A 22,329-nucleotide genomic window follows, 5' to 3' on the forward strand; every position below is an offset into this window, starting at 1 on the left:
CAAGGTAGTTGAGGTGTTTGAATAGCAGTAAGCACAGATAATGAATCAGATAAAATTAATGCAGAATTATAGGTTGCTAACTTGAAATAAATTAAAGCCTCATATACCGCCGCAGCCTCGGCACTAAAAATGGAGAAATTTGAGGGCAGTTTAAACATTTTTTCTATAAATTTATCTGGAATATAAAAGTCACAACCAGTACCATTTGAACTTTTGGATGCATCTGTATAAATACAAACAGATTTTGACTAATTTGTAAGGTAGTTGTTTAAAACAATACTGTTTAATAAAGAGTGCTCATAATATTAACTGGGTTGTATTATATCTACTTGATTTAGTAACTCAAAGAAATTTTCGAAATCTACTACTTTATTTGCAACTGCAAGTTCAGTATTAATATTAGCAGTGTTTCTAAATGTGTCGCATAACGGTGGCGAGTTTTTGTAAGCCCAATATTTATTTGTTAAATCAAAATAATTTAAAGTAGTAAGAGTCTGGACAGCTTATCGGTGAATAGGCCATTTTTGGGAAAAGTTATTTACCAGCAATTTTATTGCTGGAATTGAATCCTATGATTCTATATATTAATAATATAGGTATGCAAAGTCCGCAGATTCACCCAACAAAAACACCCAAATAAAAATTCACCGTAATTAAATTCTGCATCGAAACGGGTTTTTCCCGATTTACTTTGACGAAAATTTTTCCCGGAAAATGCGGGTTCTTTCAACAAAATCTTTAATTTTCAAATAAAATTTTGGATAAGTAATCGTTTATCAATAATTAAATAACTTGGTAATATGAAAGCTCTTTTCGCATCGATAATAATTCCAGAAGCTGATGAACATTGAATTAACAGTTTAGCAACAATTGAATTGTTAATTAAAAATTTACTGTTGCCATAATAACCACAATAATTATGATACATAAAAATAACTATAATTTTTGTATAAAAAGCACTGTACCTATCTAATGTAGTTCACAGAATTGAAATTGGACTATTTAAACGGCCTCAGAAATATTTTAAAATTATAAATAATTATAAATGATGAAAACGGTATTGGAAAAAAAGGGGTAGGACGCTTCTTCTAAAAGAAAAAACGTTTAATTGTGATAAGAAGTTCCTGAGATACAACCGGTCAAAATTGACCGGCATTTACGGCAAAGATATAAACAATAGGATCATAATTTTTAAACCATCACCTTTTTATTTTTGTCCTCTTTCTCTACACCAGTTTTCATACCTTTAAAATACTCATAACATATATTAGTATAATAAAAACTATCGACATTACGAGTGAAAATAGCAAAATTCCAATCAAAAATTAGGTTGGAGAAAATGTAATCTCAAAGTTCAAAATCGGTATACGTTAAAAAAATGCATTTTCTTGGCTTCCCATGGAGCAATTTTCTTCATTCTTTTTTTGTTCAGAAGTAACTCAAGTAGAGCCATCTAACTAACGCATTATTAAATGTCAAAGTTGCTTCTGTTTTGTTATAATAAATTTATTTATTATAACAAAATTTTTAAATTTGTTTAAATAAAGTTTGTTTAAATAAGTATATAACTTTCAAATGAGAGTATTTGTGTTTTTAACTTTAATGGGTACACTTGTAGTAAGTTTATCTAAAAAAAGTCTGCAACTGGAAAAAAAATATGTAGTTTTCTTTTCTTGTAAATAAATTAATCTATTATAACAAAACAAAAGCAAGTTTGACATTTAATAATGCGTTAGTTAGATGGCTCTACTCGAGTTACTTGGGAACAAAAAAAAAAGAATGAAGAAAACTGCTCCAAGGGAAGCCGAGAAAACGCACTTTTTTAACTTATATCGATTTTGAACTTTGAGATTACATTTTCTTCAACCTAATTTTTGATTGGAATTTTGCTATTTTTGGCAATTTTTACTCGTAATATCGATAGTTTTTATTATAATAATATATGTTAGCAGTATTTTAAAGATATGAAAATTGGTGTGGAGCAAGAGGAAAAAAATAAAAAGGTTCGAAAATTATTATCCTATTGTTTATATATTTGCCGTAAATGCGGGTCAACTTTGACCGGTTGTATCTCAGGAACCACTTAAAACAATTAAACGTTTTTACCTTTAAAAGAAGCATACTGCCGCTTTGTTTCCAATACCGTTTTCATCATTTAATTTAATTTAATATTTCCTGAGATATTCTATTTGTTTTTAGTCAAAAAATTGTTTATAATTTTAAAATACTCCTGGGGCCGTTTAAATAGTCTAATGTCAATTCTGCAAACTACATTAGATAGGTAAAGTGTCTTTTTATACAAAAATCATAGTTATTCTTATGTATCGTAATTATTGTGGTTATTATAGCGACCGTAAATTTTTAATTAACAATTAAATTTTTGCTGAACTGTTCATTTAGTTTCCATCGGCTTCTGGAATTTTAATCTATGCGAAAAGAGCTTTTATATTACCAAGTTATTTAATTATTGATGAACAATTACTTATCTAAAATTTTAGTTGAAAATTAAAGATTTTGTTGGAAGAACCCGCATTTTCCGGGGAAAATTTTCGTCGAAGTAAATCGGGAGAAACACGTTTCTATGCAGAATTTAATTACGGAGAATTTTTATTTGAGTGTTTTTGATGTAAAGTTGAACAATGTCTTTTAGACATTGGTTTGGACGTCGAGTGGACTTACATGTCCATTTGTATTTACTATAAATAAATAAATAAATAAAACTGAATAAACATAATTTTGATTAAATGTAAGGTTTTATTATTATTTTCTTTACAAAAAAATGTTTTTACCTTTCGAACACGTGAAACAACAAAAGCTTTTACGAACAAATAAAAAAAAATAAAATCAGAATTTAATTCAAAATAAGTATTATTCACTGGGTTCGTCTGTCCCCATAGGCAAGGAGTGTAACATTTACTTCGGGTTAATAGTGTACTGACGCAATTCTAATTTAAATTTCAGTAGATTATTTTAAAAAATGTGAACTATCAACCTATAATATGACTTTGCAAAATTTCAAATCTGTATTTATATGGATAGCCGAAATATAGCCGTGTCTTCATCTTAAATACAACACACTGTATTTATATATTTTTATCATAACAAACCTGACTAGCAATGTCACACATCGGGTGACTGAATTCAAGTGTTTATTAAATACAATCTGTGCGATATTTCTTTTCAATGCCAAGGGATGCACTGCAAGCGGGCGCCGTTATTTAGAGGGCCGTAATGAGCTTTTTTTCTGCTGGTGTTATACAAAATACTAATTAAAAACGGAAGGGCGCCTATGCTAGTTTTGCAGGCGGGCACCTTATACCCTAGCACCGGTACTAGTTAAATACCTTAACACAGTAGGAAGGTTAAGAAGTTGTTGAGTCTGCGAAACATGAAACATACCGGATGTTATTTTTTCAAATGAGAGGCTACTAAATGCAAAAACGAAATACTTAAAACGGTCTCCTTCGTTTGGCAAAGTTTAAGGAATTATTTCATGAGACTCAATTTTATGTGTAGAGATGGAAATTATTCTTCTCTTCTTCTTCAAATGCAAATCCACTAATGGATGTTAGCGATCACATTTTCCATTAACTCTCTGTTTCTTGCAATGCGCATCAGAGATTGCATGTCGTTAATCCCTGTCCATTGCCTTATGTTTCGGAGCCAGGACATTTTCTTGCGTCTTATTCCTCTCTTGCCTTCAATATTACCCTGGATTATAAGTTGAATGAACTGGTATTTTTCGTTTCGCATGATGTGACCCAAATACGCCGTTTTTCTTTTCTTGATGTTTTCGACAAGCTGGCGTTCTTGGTTGATTCTTTTAAGGACATCTATATTTGTGACTTTCGTCGTCCATGGTATCTTTAGCATACGGCGATAAAGCCACATTTCGGAGGCTTCTAATCTGTTTATATCCCTCGTTTTGAGTGTCCAGCCCTCTATGCCATATAGCAGCACTGACCACACGTAGCATTTAGTAAACCTTAGTCTCAGTGTAGGGTCGAACTCTGAGCAGGTCAGTACCTTCCTGAATTTTACGAAAGCTTGTCGAGCTTGCTCAATGCGACATTTTACTTTCCTGTCCGATGCTCAGTCTTCAAAAAGCCACGTTACCAGGTATTTAAATTTGCTCACTCTTTCAATGGCCTTAGTATTCAGTGTTATGGTGGAGTTTTGAAATGAATCCAAGTTTCTGGAGATGATCATGAATTTGGTCTTTTTGGTATTACTCTCTAATCCCATTCGCTTACTGTATTTTCTGATTATAGTGACAAGTTGTTGAAGATCTGCTATGTGGTCACAAATTAAGACAGCATCATCAGCATATCGTATGTTGTTGATCAATACTCCATTCACTTTGATTCCCATCTCTGCATCTTCCAGAGACTCTTGAAATATGGCTTCCGAATAAATGTTAAATAAAAGAGGGAAAAGCACACATCCCTGCCGAACACCCTGGAAATTATTAGATATAATTATTTAAGTAAATAAATTTGCACCCAAGTTTTGTGCAATAGTTTACCATACAGTTTTTTTTTTCTTTCAGCAATGCCAAACAGTTAGCAAATAAAATAACAACAACGTTTAAACTGAGCTCAGAACAACTTAGCAGCCAAGATCACTACGATTTTGGCATGAGAGCAGTAAAAACAGTAATCGCAGTAGCTGGAAATCTAAAAAGAGAGCGGCCAGAAATGGACGAGAGTCAAATAGTGTTAAGAGCATTGTTGGACGTCAATGTACCTAAATTTCTTAAGGACGACTTAACATTATTTAGTGGTAAGATATAATATTATAACTACCAGATAAATAAGCTTTCTTTTTATTTGATATGTACAGCTGGTTCTTAAAAAACTGGTACGACTCTTAGTAAGATTTGATCATTTTGAGCAGTGTATTTGATTGGTTTGACATTTTATTATATTTATTATGACAGACAAATAATAAAATAAACAAAAAACCAACAAACAACTAATTACGTATGTTAATTCATAAATTGTAATAATTATTAAGGTCTAAATTTTGATATTATTTTGAATTCTTGCAGTATTCGCATCTTTAAAAAGATTCTCTTCTAATCTCTTCAAAAGCATACGATCTTCATGAGCGGTAGATACTTTTGGTCTTCCAGAAGCTTGCTTTCTTTCAAGAGTTTCCTGTTCTCTCCATCTTTTATTAATATTAAAAACTGTTTTTATGCTTACGTTAAAATGGTCCTTTACGGCAGATAGTGACCAACCATTTTCTAATTTCGTTACAATTCTTGCTTTTAGTTCTTTGCTAGCATGTGGCGCCATTTTCTGACATGGAACAGAATAAGTTATCTGACAAATTTTAAAATTTGGCAGTGAGAGTGACAGTATGTAAATAATAAGTATTTATTCTTCAAAATACACTGCTCAATTTTTAGTCCGTTCTTTAACGGTAAAATATTGCAAAACCTCTAAATTTTAAAGAACCGCTTGGATTGACATGAAATTTGGCATACACATAGCTAATATGTCAAAGAAAAAACGTGATATTGTGCCGATATGTGCTTTTGCCCTGGGGGTGGTTTTCACCCCCTTTTGGGGGTGAAAAAATATTTGTCCAAAGAAGTCAGGAAATGGATAAACTGGCTAATTTTAAGTAACTTTTGTTCTATAGAGTTTTTTCACTAAGTCAATACTTTTCGAGATATTTGGTAGTGAATTTGTTCATTTTTTCAACAAAATAACCACGCTTTTAGACGGTTTTTCGCAAATAACTCAAATATTAAGTATTTTGTCGAAAAACATTCTTAGCAAAAATATAGCCTGTAAAAAATTTAAAAAAAAAGTGTATATATCACGTCTCTATACCTAGTAGAAGCAGAGTTATAGCTAATGAAAAATAGGTTAATATTCGTCAAATTCCAAATGGAATACTTTAACGTAAAATAACCTAAAATTAAGCACATTTCGGGGAAAACCCATTACAACTTATTTAATGTGTTTAAAAAGAGTTTCATTTTTGTTTTATGAAAAAAAAATTCTAGCATCAAAAGTAAACAAGTTACGCTCACAATAAAGTTAGTCCCTTTTGGTTTTGGTAAAAAAATCGAGAAAATCACCCCCTAAATAGTATCTTAAATGAACTTAATCGTTACGACTTCACAACTTTTTTGACTCGTGTACGTATTGCTTATATGATCTGTAAGTTTCATCGGTTCAAAGTCCTTATTATTGAAAGGGCTGTAGTTAAAGGGGGTTGAACGAGTCACTGATTACGAATGTATGCAAATTTAGAAACACCAAATCTTAATCAATTTAATTCAATTTAACAGAAAAACCAAAAAATACATGATATTCAGAAACAATGCTGACTTTTTTTTTGTTTTTCGAGATTTTTGGTATCTCTAACAATTTTTAAGTTATTTTGAAAAAAAACATATTTTTCAAAATAAAAATTTTTAAAATTTTTATTTTGAAACCAAATTTTTTCAAAAATAAGCACTTTGAATCGATGAAACTTACAGATCATATTAACACAACATAAGTAAAATAATGTGAGGAGCGATAACAATTAATTTCATTTAAGTTGCTAATTAGGGGGTAATCTTCCCGATTTTTTTTTGCCAAAACAAAAGGAACCAACTTTATTTTGAGCGTAACTTGCTTAAATTTAATGCTAGAAACTTTTTGTAAAACAGAAATAAAGCTTATTTTAAACGCTTTAAAAAAGTTTTAATGGGTTTTCCCCAAAAAGTGCTTAATTTTTTGAGAATTTCACGTCGAAATATTCTGTATGAAATTTGGTGAATATGAATCTATTTTTCATTGGCTATAACTCTGATTCTACGAGATCCAGAGACTTAACGCGTACACCATTTTTTTAAATTTTATAGGCTATATATTTTCTGAGAACGTTTTTTTCTACAAATTACTTACTTTTTGAGTTATTTGCGAACAACTGTCTTAAAATGTGGTTATTTTGTTGAAAAATGAACATATTCACTCGCAAATAAATCGAAAAGTGTTGACTTGGCGAAAAAGCTCTATAGAACAAAAGTTACTTAAAATTAGTCAGTTAACCCATTTCCGGACTTATTTTGGACATATATTTTTTCACCCCCCAGAGGAGGTGAAAGTCACCCCCAGGGCAAAAGCACACATCGGAACAATATCACTGTTTTTCTTTGACATGTAAGCTATACGTATGCCAAATTTCATGTCAATCCAAGGGATTCTTTAAAATTTAGAGCAAAAACCGTGAATGAATGTACTAATTCCACAAAATACGCTTTAAGAGTCGTATCAGTTTTTTTAGGAACCAGCTGTACATTCCGTCGAACGGCCTTTTTTGTTTATTATTATAGGTTCAAAATTTTTGGATCTAGCTATTGCCCGAAAACAGTTTCCCGAAAGACAAATCCCCGAAAGCAATTCCCCGAGTGGACAATTCCCCGAATGTACAATTCCCCGAATGGACAATTACCCGAATAGACAATTGGCAGATAAACAATTGCCCGAAAAGAGAATTGACCGAAAAATATATATAAATAGTTATTGCTTTATATTTATTTCCTATATATTAAACGGTAACTTACGTTCTATTCAAATAGTTATTACTGCTTAGATTGTATTCGACCTATAGGTCTGGATCCCGCGTATAAAAAGAAGTTGATTAATAGCAAGCTGAAAATTTGTTAATAGCTTAAGGGTGTCTAGTCTGATAAACTTTGATATATGGGAACACTGGAACAGGGGCAGTTTTAATTGTGGAACAGGTTAAAAATTTGGAACGGTCAGAGCACGAAAACGGCACATTTATTTTGTCCAAAAGAATAGACTTAAACTCTCCGAACAGAGATTAAACTCTCATGCAAAAATCAGACTACTATTTATCACCTGTCATAATTCCTGTCATTCGACATATTCTACATGTTCCACTCATTAAAACTCCGATTTGGTGATAAATAGCAGTCTGATTTTTGCATGAGAGTTTAATCTCTGTTCGGAGAGTTTAAGTCTATTCTGTCGGACAAAATAAATGTGCCGTTTTCGTTCTCTGACCGTTCCAAATTTTTAACCTGTTCCACAATTAAAACTGCCCCTGTTCCAGTGTTCCCATATATCAAAGTTTGTCCGACTAGACACCCTTAAGCTATTAACAAATTTTCAGCTTGCTATTAATCAACTTTTTTTTCATACGCGGGATCTAGACCTACTAGCTATGTCCTTAACCCGCCGTTACACGCGTCTTCTATTGTGACGTGGTTGCACGCGTATGAGCGTCGCCCTCACCTACATAAATTCGACTTATTTCGAGGAAGAATGAATGTCAACATGTATAAATATAAAATGGTTTGTACTCACATATTATAGAAAGTCTCGTAAACCAATTTTTGTTTATTAATTTAACAAAACAAAAGTAAAAATAATATAAATCAAAAGCAAGTTTTCTTAATTTTCAATTTCAGCAGGCCACTGAAGAAATTAACGTTCTTTACGCGAATTCATTTTACTAAAAATACAAATTAAAATTAACAGCTGTTCTGAAGCTATTTCTTTGTGGCATTTATGTAATTAACTATTAATATTTAGTATTTTGATAACGACGTCCGAGGTGGAATTCGAAACGTCAATAAAATCAATTTTTCAAGTTAAATTGTGGCTTATTTCCCAATTAGAATAGATAAATTTAAAAATGGGTTCTTAACCAGTGGCGCACCTAGAATTTTCCTCTGGGGGGAGGGGGGTTTGCTTGGGCCCCGAAAGTTTTTTGTATTATTTGTGAAAGACAAGTTACATTTTCCTACTTTCTATTATATATATTTCTATATGCTCTGGGTGGGATTTTAACCCCCAAACCCCCCTCGGTGTGCCACTGTTCCCAACCTAATTCAAACAATAATATTTTAATTAAACCTGCCTAAATATTAAATAAAAACCTGTAAAGTTTCTTTGAGACAATAGAAACGTGATTTCACTGTGATTGCACGCGCAGTGAGGAATTCCCTCACTTGAAGAGTGATATCTCTTCTTTCAACTATCACACAGCACACTGACCTCCTGAAATATTCTATAACTTTTTTATACCCTCTCATGAACCATGCTAAAGGCATTCCTGGGTGCTTAAGGTTGTCGTATTAGTTTACACAATTTCATTGGTTATAAACAAATATGGTGAGGGATTCCCTCATAGCGCGTGTAATGGCGGGTTAATTAATCCATTATTATATGTATTTTTTATTCCATGTTCTCTTCACACTTGTACCGCTGGCGTGTTTAGAACTTGGAATAAATTTCCAAAGTATGATAAGTGCTATAAAACAAGAATATCCCGACTCAAGACATCTTGGTTGCTTTTTTACATTTCACTCAATGTCTCTTTAGAAGAATCCAATCAGACGGTTTAAAAAGAAGATATTATGAAACTGATTCAGATTTTGCTTTAAAGCTCCAATTATTGGCGACCTTAACATTCGTTCCTACTGCAGACGTATTGGAGGCATTTGAAGCGATTTGCGAGCAAGATGTATTGAAAGCAGAAACTCAGTCAGTAATTGATTATTTTGAAGATACCTGGATCGGGCGTCCACAAAGAGGTAGACAACATCGTTTGCCCTTATTTTCACATGATCTGTGGAATTGTTATAATGGGGTCCGAAAAAGTTTACCAAAAACAAACAATTCCATAGAAGGATTGCATCGAGGGTTTGAACAACAGATTTCCGCAGATCATCCAAACATTTGGAGATTTATTAAAGGCATTCAGCTGGAGCAGAGCTTACATGAACTTCAAATTGAACAGTATAAGGAGGCTTTGGAAGGCCCCCCTACACGTAAAGAATACAGAGATTGTGCAGAGCGGATTGCAAGTCTGGTCAAAAATTACGACCCTGCGAACACTTACGAATTCTTGCGGGGAATAGCACATAATTTATCGTATTAGTATACAGGGTGATCAACTTCTGTGACAAAGTCCAATATATCTGTGATTATAAAATATATGAAAAAAAAATTGTTAATAAAACTTATAGACACCTTTAATGCACACATTTTAAAATTAGTGAGAAATATACAGGGTACTCCATAACACGGTGCCAAACTAAAGTTATGTTTATTTAAATGAAACACCCTATATTTTATTCAAAATCTGGTTTCCCTACATTTTTCTGATTAAAAATATGTAACACTTGTCTAGGGTTATACTGAGTGTTTCAAAGTTATGAGCACTTTTATCAAAAAATCATATTGATTTGATCACCCTGTATGATTCTAACAGTATAATATAAACTTATTTTTTACTGCTTTTGACTGTCAGTATTAAAGTAGTTTTGTATCAACTTACAATTTTTTTATCACTACACAAATTGTATACAGGGTAAGTCAAAATGCAAATAAAAGATTTTCTTCATATTTTTAAATGGAACACCCTGTATTTTATATTACCATCAAAAAGTTATTTCATTATACTTGCATATCTTTTAAATATTCCCTATACCTAAAGTTATTAGTTTTCGAGATATTTTAGTTTTATTGTTGATAACTCATAGATACGCTTATTACAGTATATTAATATTACCCTTAATATTAGAATGATAATTAAAATTTTTTGTTAATGATAATTAAAATTAGACTGCCTTTCATTTTTTCTCCAAGTTTATGGTAAATTCTATACAATAACGACAATTTTATATTTACTAACAAAATGAAATTAAGAAATGGAAACTATAAATTGCTGCAAGTTCTTGTTTAAGGTGGCTTTGAAATAATTGACATAAGAACTCTCAGATGTAAGATATTAATAATTAATTATCTGTACGTTTTTATTTTTGTTATTGATTATAATTGTATGCCAAACTGTTATAATTATTGTTACCTAACAATGAATTTTAGTCGTGAAGAAATTACAGACCTGATATGGATTTTAGGAGAGTGTTTCAAAAACTCATTAGTTGCCACAAGAATTTATAAGGAACGGTGTTCATAGCGTTAACAACCAAATAAGAGAGCATTTGACAACTCATTAGACAGACTTATTCGTACTGGTTCTGTTTATGAAGCAAAGGAAAAAACGAAAATCATTATTACGGATGAAAATGAATTAAATGTTGTACTACCTGTTACAGAAAATCCTCATACAAGTATTCAAAATACAAGAGAGCAAGATATAAGTTATGGATCTAAGTTGACTTCTTTTTTTGGGGTTATATTAAAGACGTAGTATATAGGACACCTCCAACAATAGTTGACGATATGAGAATTAGGATTCAAAACGCCTTTCAAAGTGTCACACAACAAATGCTAACAAACATCAGTAGGTCTTTCGAAACGCGTCTCCAGGCTTGTGTAGACGTTATGGGAGGTCATTTTAAACACCTTTTATAACATATGACGTACGTTGAACATTTTTTTTATTTAATTTAGTTTTTTTTTAATAATTTTTAATAAATTAAAGTATTGATATTAATAACTAAGTAATACATGTTGTTATCAACAATAAAACTAAAATACACACACCGGCAAAATTAGCCGAACACGTTAAAAATGGGACATGTTTGATGTCTCGTATTTCATAAACCAGTGGTCGGATTTGAGTGATTCTTTTAGTATATTATAGCCTTATTATTTAAGAATATCGGTGTAGTAATATTGTTGCTAAACAGGTAAATGTCATTTTATACCGGGTGTAATAAACATACTGTGTTTTTTCTTAAAGTTCGGAACACCCTGTGGAATATTCCAGCATATATAAAATATTAAAATTAAAACTCGATTGTAGAATTATGCTTTCTTAACATTTTCTTTTTTGATTCATTTGCTTATGTTGGAAAATAAAAAAGTTATGTGCTTTAACAACAAGCCATGTTTTTTTATCAATAAATCTTCATAGTAGGGGAGAAAAGTATGCTAAATTTGCAATTACTCGAGCGTTCTTGTGACCTGGAGTGGATTGTGAAGAGTGGGTGCTACAACCAAAAAAAGTTAAGTTAAGTTTTCCATAAAGTGTGGGACTCTCCATTTTTCAATTTAATTTTCCATTTCCACCAATCGTTTTTTCCGATTATAGCGCTATTTATCCATAATAGGAAAAAATGCTGCGAATAAAAGTTACTTATTTTTACGTCAAGGAACCAAATCTGCAATAAAAATTGGGGGCTCCTATTTAATATTTTAATGTAGCCCCCACCCCACCTCCGTGGGGGGTCGTGTTTGGTGCCATTCGGTAGATTTTTGAAAAATATTGAATAGGTGTATTTTGCAGTTTTACTATCTGATGTTCATTTCGCAAAATATCGCAGGGTTCGTATTTATAATTTTTAATCTACCCCACACCCCTCTCCGTGGGGTGTCACGAGCCCCCACGGAGGTGGGGTGGGGATTTAATTTATAATCTTAAATAGGAGCTCCCAATTTTTATTACAGATTTGGATTCTTTACGTAAAAATAAGCAACTTTTATTCGACATATTTTTTCGAATTATGGATAGATAGCGCTATAATCGGAGAAAAATGATTGTTTCAAATGGAAAATTAAATTAAAAAATGAAAAGTTCCCCACTTTATGGAAGAACCTTTTTCTGATTTTAGCACATACTCTTCACAATCCAATAGGTTCCCACAACGCTCGAGTAACTGCAAATTTAGTATACTTTCCTCCCCTACTACGAGGATTTATTGATCAAAAACATGGATAGTTGTTAACGCACATAACTTTTTTATTATCTCACATAAGTAAATGAATCGAAATGGAAAATGTTAAACAAGCCTAAGTCTACAATGGAGTATTAATTCTAATATTTTACATATGCTAGAATATTCCACAGGGTGTTCCAAACTTTAAGAAAAAAACACAGTATGATTGGTACACCCGGTATAAAATGGTATTTACCTGTCTAGCAACAATATTATTACAACGATATTCTTAAATAATAAGGCTATAACATACTAAAAGAATCACACAAATCGGACCACTGGTTTATGAAATACGAGACATCAAACATGTCCCATTTTTAACGAGTTCGGCTAATTTTGCCGGTGTGTGTATCTCGAAAGCTAATAACTTTAGGTATAGGGAATATTTAAAAGATATGTAAGTATAGTGATAGAACATTTCGATAATAATAGAAAATACAGGGTGTTCCATTTAAAATTATGAAGAAAATCTTGTATTAACATTTTGACCTCCCCGGTATACAATTTGTGTAGTTATAAAAAAATTGTACATTGTTATAAAACAACTTTAATATTGACAGTCAAAATCATTAAAAAAATAAGTTTATATTACACCTTTAGAAACATACAGGGCGATCAAATCAGTATGATTTTTTAATAAAAGTGCTTGTAACTTTGAAACACTCAATATAACCCTAGGCAAGTGTTACATCACTAAAATCAGAAAAATGTAGAGAAATCAGATTTAGAATAAAATACAGGGTGTTCCATTTAAAAAAACCTATCTTTGGTTTGGCACGGTGTTATGGAGGACCCTGTATATTTCTCACTAATTTTAAAATGTGTACATTAAAGGTGTCTATAACTTTTATTAATAACTTTTTTCATATATTGTATAATAACAGATATATTGGACTTTGTCACAGAAGTTGATCACCCTGTATAGGAAATACATATAAAGATCATGGGCATAAATAAATTAAAAAAAAAAATCAATAAAAATTAAAATAAACTCTAAAAAAATCCAAAAAATAAAAAATTTGAAAAAAGCAATCAAAAATTAAATAAACCGTAAAAATAATTCAAAAATATAAATCTCAAAAAAACGACAAAATTGGTTGTTTATTCGAAGTTTTAAACAGGTCAGCGGTACGTTGCCAGTCATACGCCTGAGTAAAGTGTAAAGGAAACATGGAATAAAAAATATATATTATAATAAATCAATTAACGAGATATCTAGGTCGAACACAATCCAACAGTAATAACTAGAGTTCGGATTTAAAAGCATAAAGAAACGCAAAAAAGCGCTTAAAAAGCATAACAATTTTACGAAAAAGAGCATTTAATTATACAAAAAAAGCATGAAAATAAGCATATAAATTTTGACAAAGCGTTTTTTTTTAAGAAAATATATACAGAGAGAGTCTGTAATTTGGAATAAATTCAATATCTCAAATACTAATTGTTTTTTGAAAAATGCTCAGACTCGTCGATTAATATTTCAAATTTTCCTGTTTGACATACAACAATAATGTATACAGGGTGTCCCAATTTAGAGATATGACATCATCGTTGATTTTCTTAAATGGCAACACTGTAATTTTGATAGCTATTTTGATAGGGGTGTAAAGTTACTGCAAAGTAAACTGCAAAATTTCAAATTTTTATTTCCTACCATTTACAAGATAATAAAAAATAACCAAGTTATGATAAACAAGTAAACAAATAATAATTGAATTTAATTATTTCAAATAAGCAAATGCTCATAACGTTGTCCATTGACAATTTGACAATAATTGAGGGCAACGTTATGAGTATTTGCTTAATTGAAATAATTAAATTTAATTATTATTTGATTACTTGGTTTTCATAACTTTGTTATTTTTTATTATCTTGTAAATGGTAGGGAATAAAAATTTGAACTTTTGCAGTTGTGTATAACTTTACACACCCTATCAAAATTGCTATCAAAATGACAATGTTGCTATTTAAGAAAATCAACGATGACGTCATATCTCTAAATTGGAACACCCTGTATACATTATTATTGTATATCAATAGTGACAATTTGAAATAATATTCGGCGTGTCTGAGCATTTTTCAAAAAAACTATTAGTATTTTAATTATTGAATTTATTCCAAATTACAGACATAACTTTGTTATTTTCTAATTATCTTGTAAATGGTAGAGAATAAAAATTTGATATTTTGCAGTTGTGTATAACTTTACACACCCTATCAAAATAGCTATCAAAATGACAGTGTTGCATTTAAGAAAATCAACGATGACGTCATATCTCTAAATTGGGACATCCTTTGTACACTATTATTGTATGTCAAAAAGGACAATTTGAAATACTAATCGACGGGTCTGAGAATTTTTCAAAAAAACAATTAGTATTTGAGATATTGAATTTATTCCAAATTACAGACTCTCTCTGTATAATTATCTTTAGGCTTAGCTTAAGAACTAGTAAAGACCTATTATAAATTTAATAATAAAATAGAATAAACAAAAAAAATAGATAACTGAAACAAAAATGCTTTAACCTAATTTTTATCGACACGCTTTAGATGAAGGAAAATATATCATTTTTGTTTAAAGCATGAAATAACTAATTACTTATTTAGTAAAGTTTCGGCACCTATCACTCAAACATTTTTGTATATCTAAAAGCTTCTTTCAACGTCCAAACTGGTTATCGTTGCATACTTATACTTTGCCACTTTTGCCGGATCCGTATTATTTATATTTTCAACGTGTTCTCAATTTAAAACTGAAAATATGTTCTTCATCTTTTGAAATCCTTCGTTTTTTGTTAATACATCTTTGAATTTTGTTAATATTATCTGACCAATTTTTCCAGGGATACCTTCCATCTTTTTTTCAAAACTGTTTATTTTTTGGATCGACTCAACTAATGACATTTGCTGTTTCTCCAAATATTTTATTGTTTCACTCACAGAACAAAAGTTGCTTTTGATAAAAGCAAGATTTTTTTGTAATTATGTTTCACCTAAAACATCCTGACAATATTTTATCGATTTGCTAGCAGTCTCTTTAAGTTCCAATACGAAGCTTTTAAAATTTTCGAAATATTCGGCGTAGTATAAAGCTGCATCTAATCATCTACCCCACCGAGTTAACATTGGTTCCGATGGTAATGGAGCGTTAGGGAATCTGTCTTTAAAAAGTTGCACCCTTAAAGGAGCTTTAATGTTTTTTTTCCATTTTTTATCAACTCATTAAAAAGTGGAAAATGCAGCCGTAAAGTCTCAGCAACGCGATTCAGGCCGTGTGCTAGACACGTACGACGTACAATGAATTAGATTTGGATAAAACATTTTAATATTTGACGCTGTTTTGATCATAATATATGGTGCAGCGTCGAAAAGCATTAATACTATTTTGTTGGTGAGTACAGCCTCGGGAAGTTAAAAATTTGTTAAAGCGTCATTTACGAATCTTGGAACTGTATTGTTATTTGTTGCTTCTAGTTCTTTTGAGCACACTAAATAACCCTTCGTCAAGATTTCTTCGTGAAGTACACCTATGATTAAATTAGCGACGTATCTTCCACAAATATACGTAGTCTCGTCCACAGCAAACCAGGTGTAATTGTTTCCCACTAGTGTTTTTTTTGTGGTTTTATTGTAAATGCAATTAATAACATATTTTTTCGCAGAGTACTTTCATATCATAGCAGAGTCAGAGTACTACCTTCGATAGTAGGTACTTTTCCAAAAATTATTTAAAACTTTCATTTTACAATTTATTTAATGGGAGATAAGAGTCCACAATTGCACTACATAGATCAAAATTAAATTTCTGCTGTTCGCAAATGCAAAAAATTCAAATTCAAAAAAGGCATAAAAATTTAAAAAAAGCAAAAAAAAGCACAAAAAGTGCTGTCAAAATGACTTATTTTTGCATATTTCGTTCATATTTAAAAAAAATAGTCCTGCTTGTATTATTTAACATAAGCATTATGCTTAGAAATCCGGACTCTAGTAATAACTTATATAAAGCAATAACTATTTAAATATCTTTTTCGGTCAATTCTCTTTTCGGGCAATTGTTTATCTGCCAATTTAGACCGGGAGATATTATACAGAAGTTCTGCCACGATTTTCTAAGTCCTGCCTTTTGCAATACTAGAAGGGTAGACGATGTACTTACAATCTGTGGAAACATCCACAAATTTCCTGTGAAATTTTCCTGTAAAAATTAGATTTTCCCAAAAAATAAAAATAGGGTTTTGCGATGAATTTCTAAGTCCTGCTATATCCGCAGATAGACAGGATACTATCGATTTTATGAAGAAAATTTTTTGGGCAGGAGGGTTGCAAACGGGGTAACGGAGTATATATGTATACAAACATGTAAGGAAAATAATGAAATTTTCATGATTTTCTAGGTCCTGCCAACTAAATAAACTAAACATATTTATTTCAAAATGATCAAAAAAAATAATGGCATGACGTCTCCTAATGTTTAAGTATACTTGTCCCTTGGAAAATTCTGCGGAAAATTTTCACCCTGATTCCGTGATTTTCTTAGTCCTGCCTTTAAAAAGTTATAATACTCAAATACAATCAATACCTTTTCGGTACTCGGCAGGAAGGTTAGACGGTTCTTGTAAGACGGCAGGAGTCCTAGATTTGTAAGAAAATTCGTGAAAAGTCAACGATTTTCTGAGTCATGCCATTTTGCACATGTTTCAAGAGTCTTAATATAAGTTTATTTACAAAGAGGCAGGATGGTTTTATGGTTATTTTGTATACAGGGTGGGGCATTAGTGTGACAAAGTCCAATTACTCGTTTGTCGTAAGATATACGAAAAAATTTATTTAGGTAAAACATGAGCCACAGATAGGACTATGATTTAACAGTATTTTCTAGTATACAGGGCTACCCGTTTTCACAGGGTGACACAAATTTATGTTTTTTTAATGGAATACCCTGTATATTTTTACATTTTTGGATTCTACTCGATGTTCTCTTTAATAAAATATAGTGTTTTGAAATATTATACGAGGTAGTTTAAAATATAATTACGTTTTTTTGTTAATTTTGTAGGAACATTCACAACCTATACATATTGTTAGTGATTTGATATACAAACTTCTATTAATTTATGTTTAAACGATTTTTAATATAGTCTACTATTTTCAGTTATTAATAGTATATCAAAATGTTTAATTTTAGTATGGGTTGGTTGAAACTCGGAATGAGTATTTTCTGAGTTTTCTTAAATGGGACACCCTGTATTTTAGTATTATAATAAAATGATATTTTATGGTACCTTTTTATTTGTTAAGCATTTTCTATACCATATTTATATATTAATTTCTGCAGTAAATTAATACAGACAGATTACTCAGGTAGTTTTTGGGGTTTCTGAACAAGAATGTCACATTAGAACAGATCTTTACCTAGTACTCGGGATGACTAATATACACGCCAAATTATTATTATACACGCCATATTATTAAATTGTGAGGTATTCTAGTACTAAAGGGTACTCCTGCTCTAAGTCAGTAGGATGCACGGTTTTCTGGAAAAATCCATTTTAAAATTTTTCGTTTGTTGAATTTGAAATTTTTTTTTAAAAAATAAAAAAAAAAGGTGTATTTGCCGACTTAAAGCAAGAGTAACTTTTAGTACTAGAATACCTCATAATTTAATACTCTACTCTCAAAAATGTCTAAAAATTTAAAGACCAATAAGTTATGAGATAAAATATCCGTTGATCTAACCAAGACGGATGCCTATGACCAGTACTAGAAATTCACAACTGATAAAATCGATTCATCTCTGGAAGAGAAATAAACGTAGCAGTTTTCGTTTTCCTAAATAGAATTTTTCTAAATTCTTTTAAACTCAAAAAAACCAAAAAACGAAAAATTTTTCAAATCGATTTTTCTAGAACACTGCGTATTCTTCTGAGTTAAAGCAAAAGTACCTTTTAGTACAAAACTATCCCAGAATTTAATAATACAGTGTCAGAAATGCTTAAATGTTAGACAGATATTCGATAAAATATCGAAACAGAAAGTTATTCGATAAAATATCCGTTTTCGTACCCAAAACGGACCCCTATGACCGGTACTAAAAATTGACAATTGATAATTGACATTTGACAACTGACCTCTGGAAGATAAATAAGTGTACCAGTTTTCGTTTTTCCAAATAAAAGCGTTCTGCCTGCAGCTATTTTAAAGAAACTAATTACAATACTTTGATATGCTTCTTCTAGACAAAGCATATCGAAGTAGAGGTCGTCCGCCAACCAGATGGTCTGATGACATCAAACGGATCGACAGAAACTTGATGCACACAGCACAGGACATTTTATTTATTTATTTATTTATTGTTTATACATATGACCTGGCCTCTAGTGACTAATCCAGGTCGTTTTTTCCTGATGGGATTACAGATATTTTTTATATTTTTACATTTTTTACTAAACAGCACAGGACATGGAGAAGACTGAGGGAGACCTATATCCAGCATTGGATAGATCCGGGTTGAATTATGACGATGATGAATTACAAGACGCCATCTTTAAAGAGCTAGGGTGAATTGAGTTAAATTTTCTTAAAATTATCTGAGGAATCTCCGGTTTTCGTTTGTTATGAGAGCTTCTGGACACCCTAAATTCCCTACTATAACCAATAAATTGTAAAAATTGTTTATTTACTTTTATTGCGTTTACTTAGATAAAAATATGATCTAATCACTTCAAATAAAGATGTTACACTTTGCTATTAGATTTGAAAAGTGTGTAAAAATTCCGAGACATTATTTAGGAAAATAATATTTAATAAGATACGATTGTTTTAATGATATACAAATTAATTTTTTGTATTATTCATCTTTGCCGTTATCCTGTTAAGTTGTAAACGGTTTTAGATTAGTGTTTTTTAAGCATACTCGACATGGTATGACTCAGAAAATTGTGGTGATATGAATATGTTTGTATAACACCCTGAAATAATTTTACAGACACACAATTTATTTTTTTTATACAAAATAACTATACAACCATCCTGCCACTTTAAAAATAGATTTATATTAACCTTCTTGAGATATGTGCGAAACGGCATGACTTAGAAAATCGTGTAATTTTCCACGAATTTTCTTACAAATTTTTTAACTGTATACAGTGAGCACGTAAAGGTTGGAATAAATTCATTTTCTCGAAAATGGACGATTTTGGAAAAAAATCCCAAAACAGGTCAATTTTTATTTTAAAATTAAGACTTACTGACATATATATCGTACTAGTGACGTCACCCATCTGGGAGTGATGGCGTCATCGATGATTTTTTTAAATGAGAATAGGGGTCGTGTGAGAGCTCATTTGAAAGGTAATTCAATTCTCCATTCAGTAATATAAACATTAACATAATTATTTATACAGGGTGTCCGAAAAAAATTTTTTGAATTAAATTTATTTACATAAAAAGAAGAATGTGTGTAATTTATTTAATTCAAAGTACATTTTACTGCTATCAGAAAACAGGAAAAATGTTTATTTGGCAAATAAATATTGTTTTTTTTCTTAAATTCAACATTAAAGCCGCCACCCACCAGCCTCGTGACAGTTTGAACATTTAATTTAAGCGAAAAGCAATGATTATTTTTCAAATAAATATTTTTTTCAGTTTTCTGAGAGCAGTAAAATGTATTTTGAACTAAATAAATTAAATACAATCTTCTTTTTATGTCAATAAATTAAATCCAAAAAATTTTTTTTGGACACCCTGTATAAATAATTACGCTAATGTTTATATTACTGAATAGAGAATCGAATTACCTTTCAAATGAGCTATCACAAGACCCCTATTCTTATTTAAAAAAATCATCGATGACGTCATCACGCCCAGATGCGTGACGTCACTAGTATGATATATATGCCAAAAGTCGTAATTTAAAAATACAAATTGACCTGTTTCGGGATTTTTTTCCAAAGTTATCCATTCTCGAGAAAATGAATTTATTCCAACCTTTACGTGCTCACTGTATAGTAAAAAAGGTGTAACTAAACATCCGGCCATTTTGAATAATGTCTACTGAAATTATTTATTTTATAACAAAATTTACTTTATGACTTAGAAAATCACGGAACCAGAGTGAAAATTTTATACAGAATTTTCCAAGAAACAAGTGCAGTTAAACATTAGGTGACGTCATGCCAACATTCTTTTTGGTCATTTTAAAATAAATATGATTAATTTATTAATTTGGCAGGACTTAGAAAATTATGAAAATTTCATTATTTTCATTACATATTTGTATATCTGTATACTCCCTTAGTCCTTTTGCAACCGTCCTGGCCAAAAAATTTTCTTCGTAAAATAGATAGTATCCTGTTATTTTATGGATATGGCAGGACATAATAATTCATCGCAACTCCCAATTTTTTTTTCATGGAGAATCTAATTTTCACAGGAGAATGTCACAGGAAACCCGTGGATTTTTTCACAAATTTTAAGTACCTTCTCTAACCTTCCAGTATTGAAAAGGGCAGGACTTAAAAAATCGTGGTTGAACTTCTATTAATATCTCCCAATTTAATTGTCTATTCGGGCAATTGTCCTTTCGGGGAATTGTCCATTCGGGGAATTTCTTTCGGGGAATTTTTTCGGGAAACTGTTTTCGGGCAATTGTCCGGGACCCAAAATTTTTGTATGGATGACCTCACAAACGCTTCTTCTTCTATCCGTTCTTCTCCTATCGGAGATTGGATGGGGTTATTCGAATTTTTTTTACATCTGCTCTAAATGGTCTGTTTTTGGGGCAATCAAATCACTCTTTTCTAACTACATTTCTAATCCAGGACATTCTTAGTCCAGGAATTGAAGCTTTACACCTCGCAATTTTTACAGAATGGATCGATTTGCTTGAAAATTTGAAAATAAGTAGTGGATAGTCCAAGGATCAAAATATATATGATGCCGAAAGGCGCTTTTACCATGGGGCTGGTTGCCACCCCATCTCAGGCGTGGAAATTTTTTATTATATTTTGACCGCAAAAGTTGATAAAAACATTTATTATAATCAAGTATATTCAAATGGGAAATAAGCCACAATTTTACCTAAAAATGATTTTATTAACGTTTCGACGCCCAAGTCGGGTGTCGTTGTCAAAATACAAAATAATACTATTTATAATACAAACATTTATTATAAGCAAAAAATGTTCTATACATTTTTTTGATAAAATTAATAATTTTCGACTTATTCGCTATCGAAAGTGTTAGTTTTATATCTATAGTCGGAGAGGTAGAAGCGGATTTTGTGCGTGATAAGTAATATGGAAAAACTATACGGGGATATGTTGAATTAGTTGTGTACATGACTTTCCCCAACGGCCAGAAATCAGAGTGGGGGACGAGGGTAGTTATAAGGGGTCAAAGTCGCGATTTTTATTATTTTTTTCGTCATGACGTATCTAAGTAAAATCTAGAGGGGTTGAACGCCGCGTGGCCGACAAAGGGGTGGAAGTAGGGGTGAATATAAAAAATAGAAGGGTATTTTGCGACGTTCGTGAATAAGATAGTGCACCAAAATTTGGAAATAAGTAGACCATGACATAACTAAATAAAATCCCTAGAGCCGGAAACCAGAATGGGGGACGAGGGTAGTTATAAGGGGTCAAAGTCGCGGTGTTTATTTA

The 22,329-nt window shown here is 31.2% G+C and overlaps 1 protein-coding gene across 1 annotated transcript in view; it reads left to right on the forward strand.

The window, feature by feature from the left end:
- The window catches only part of LOC114334288 (dynein axonemal heavy chain 1-like), a 947,682-nt gene that overhangs the window by 378,680 nt on the left and 546,673 nt on the right, over positions 1 to 22,329 (forward strand). Inside the window, exon 14 of the mRNA XM_050660136.1 lies at positions 4,550 to 4,782. Coding sequence (XP_050516093.1) covers positions 4,550 to 4,782 — 233 coding nt within the window. The remainder of the gene's footprint in view (positions 1 to 4,549; positions 4,783 to 22,329) is intronic.

Source organism: Diabrotica virgifera, chromosome 9 (assembly GCF_917563875.1).
Source record: "Diabrotica virgifera virgifera chromosome 9, PGI_DIABVI_V3a".
Lineage (NCBI taxonomy): Eukaryota > Metazoa > Arthropoda > Insecta > Coleoptera > Chrysomelidae > Diabrotica > Diabrotica virgifera.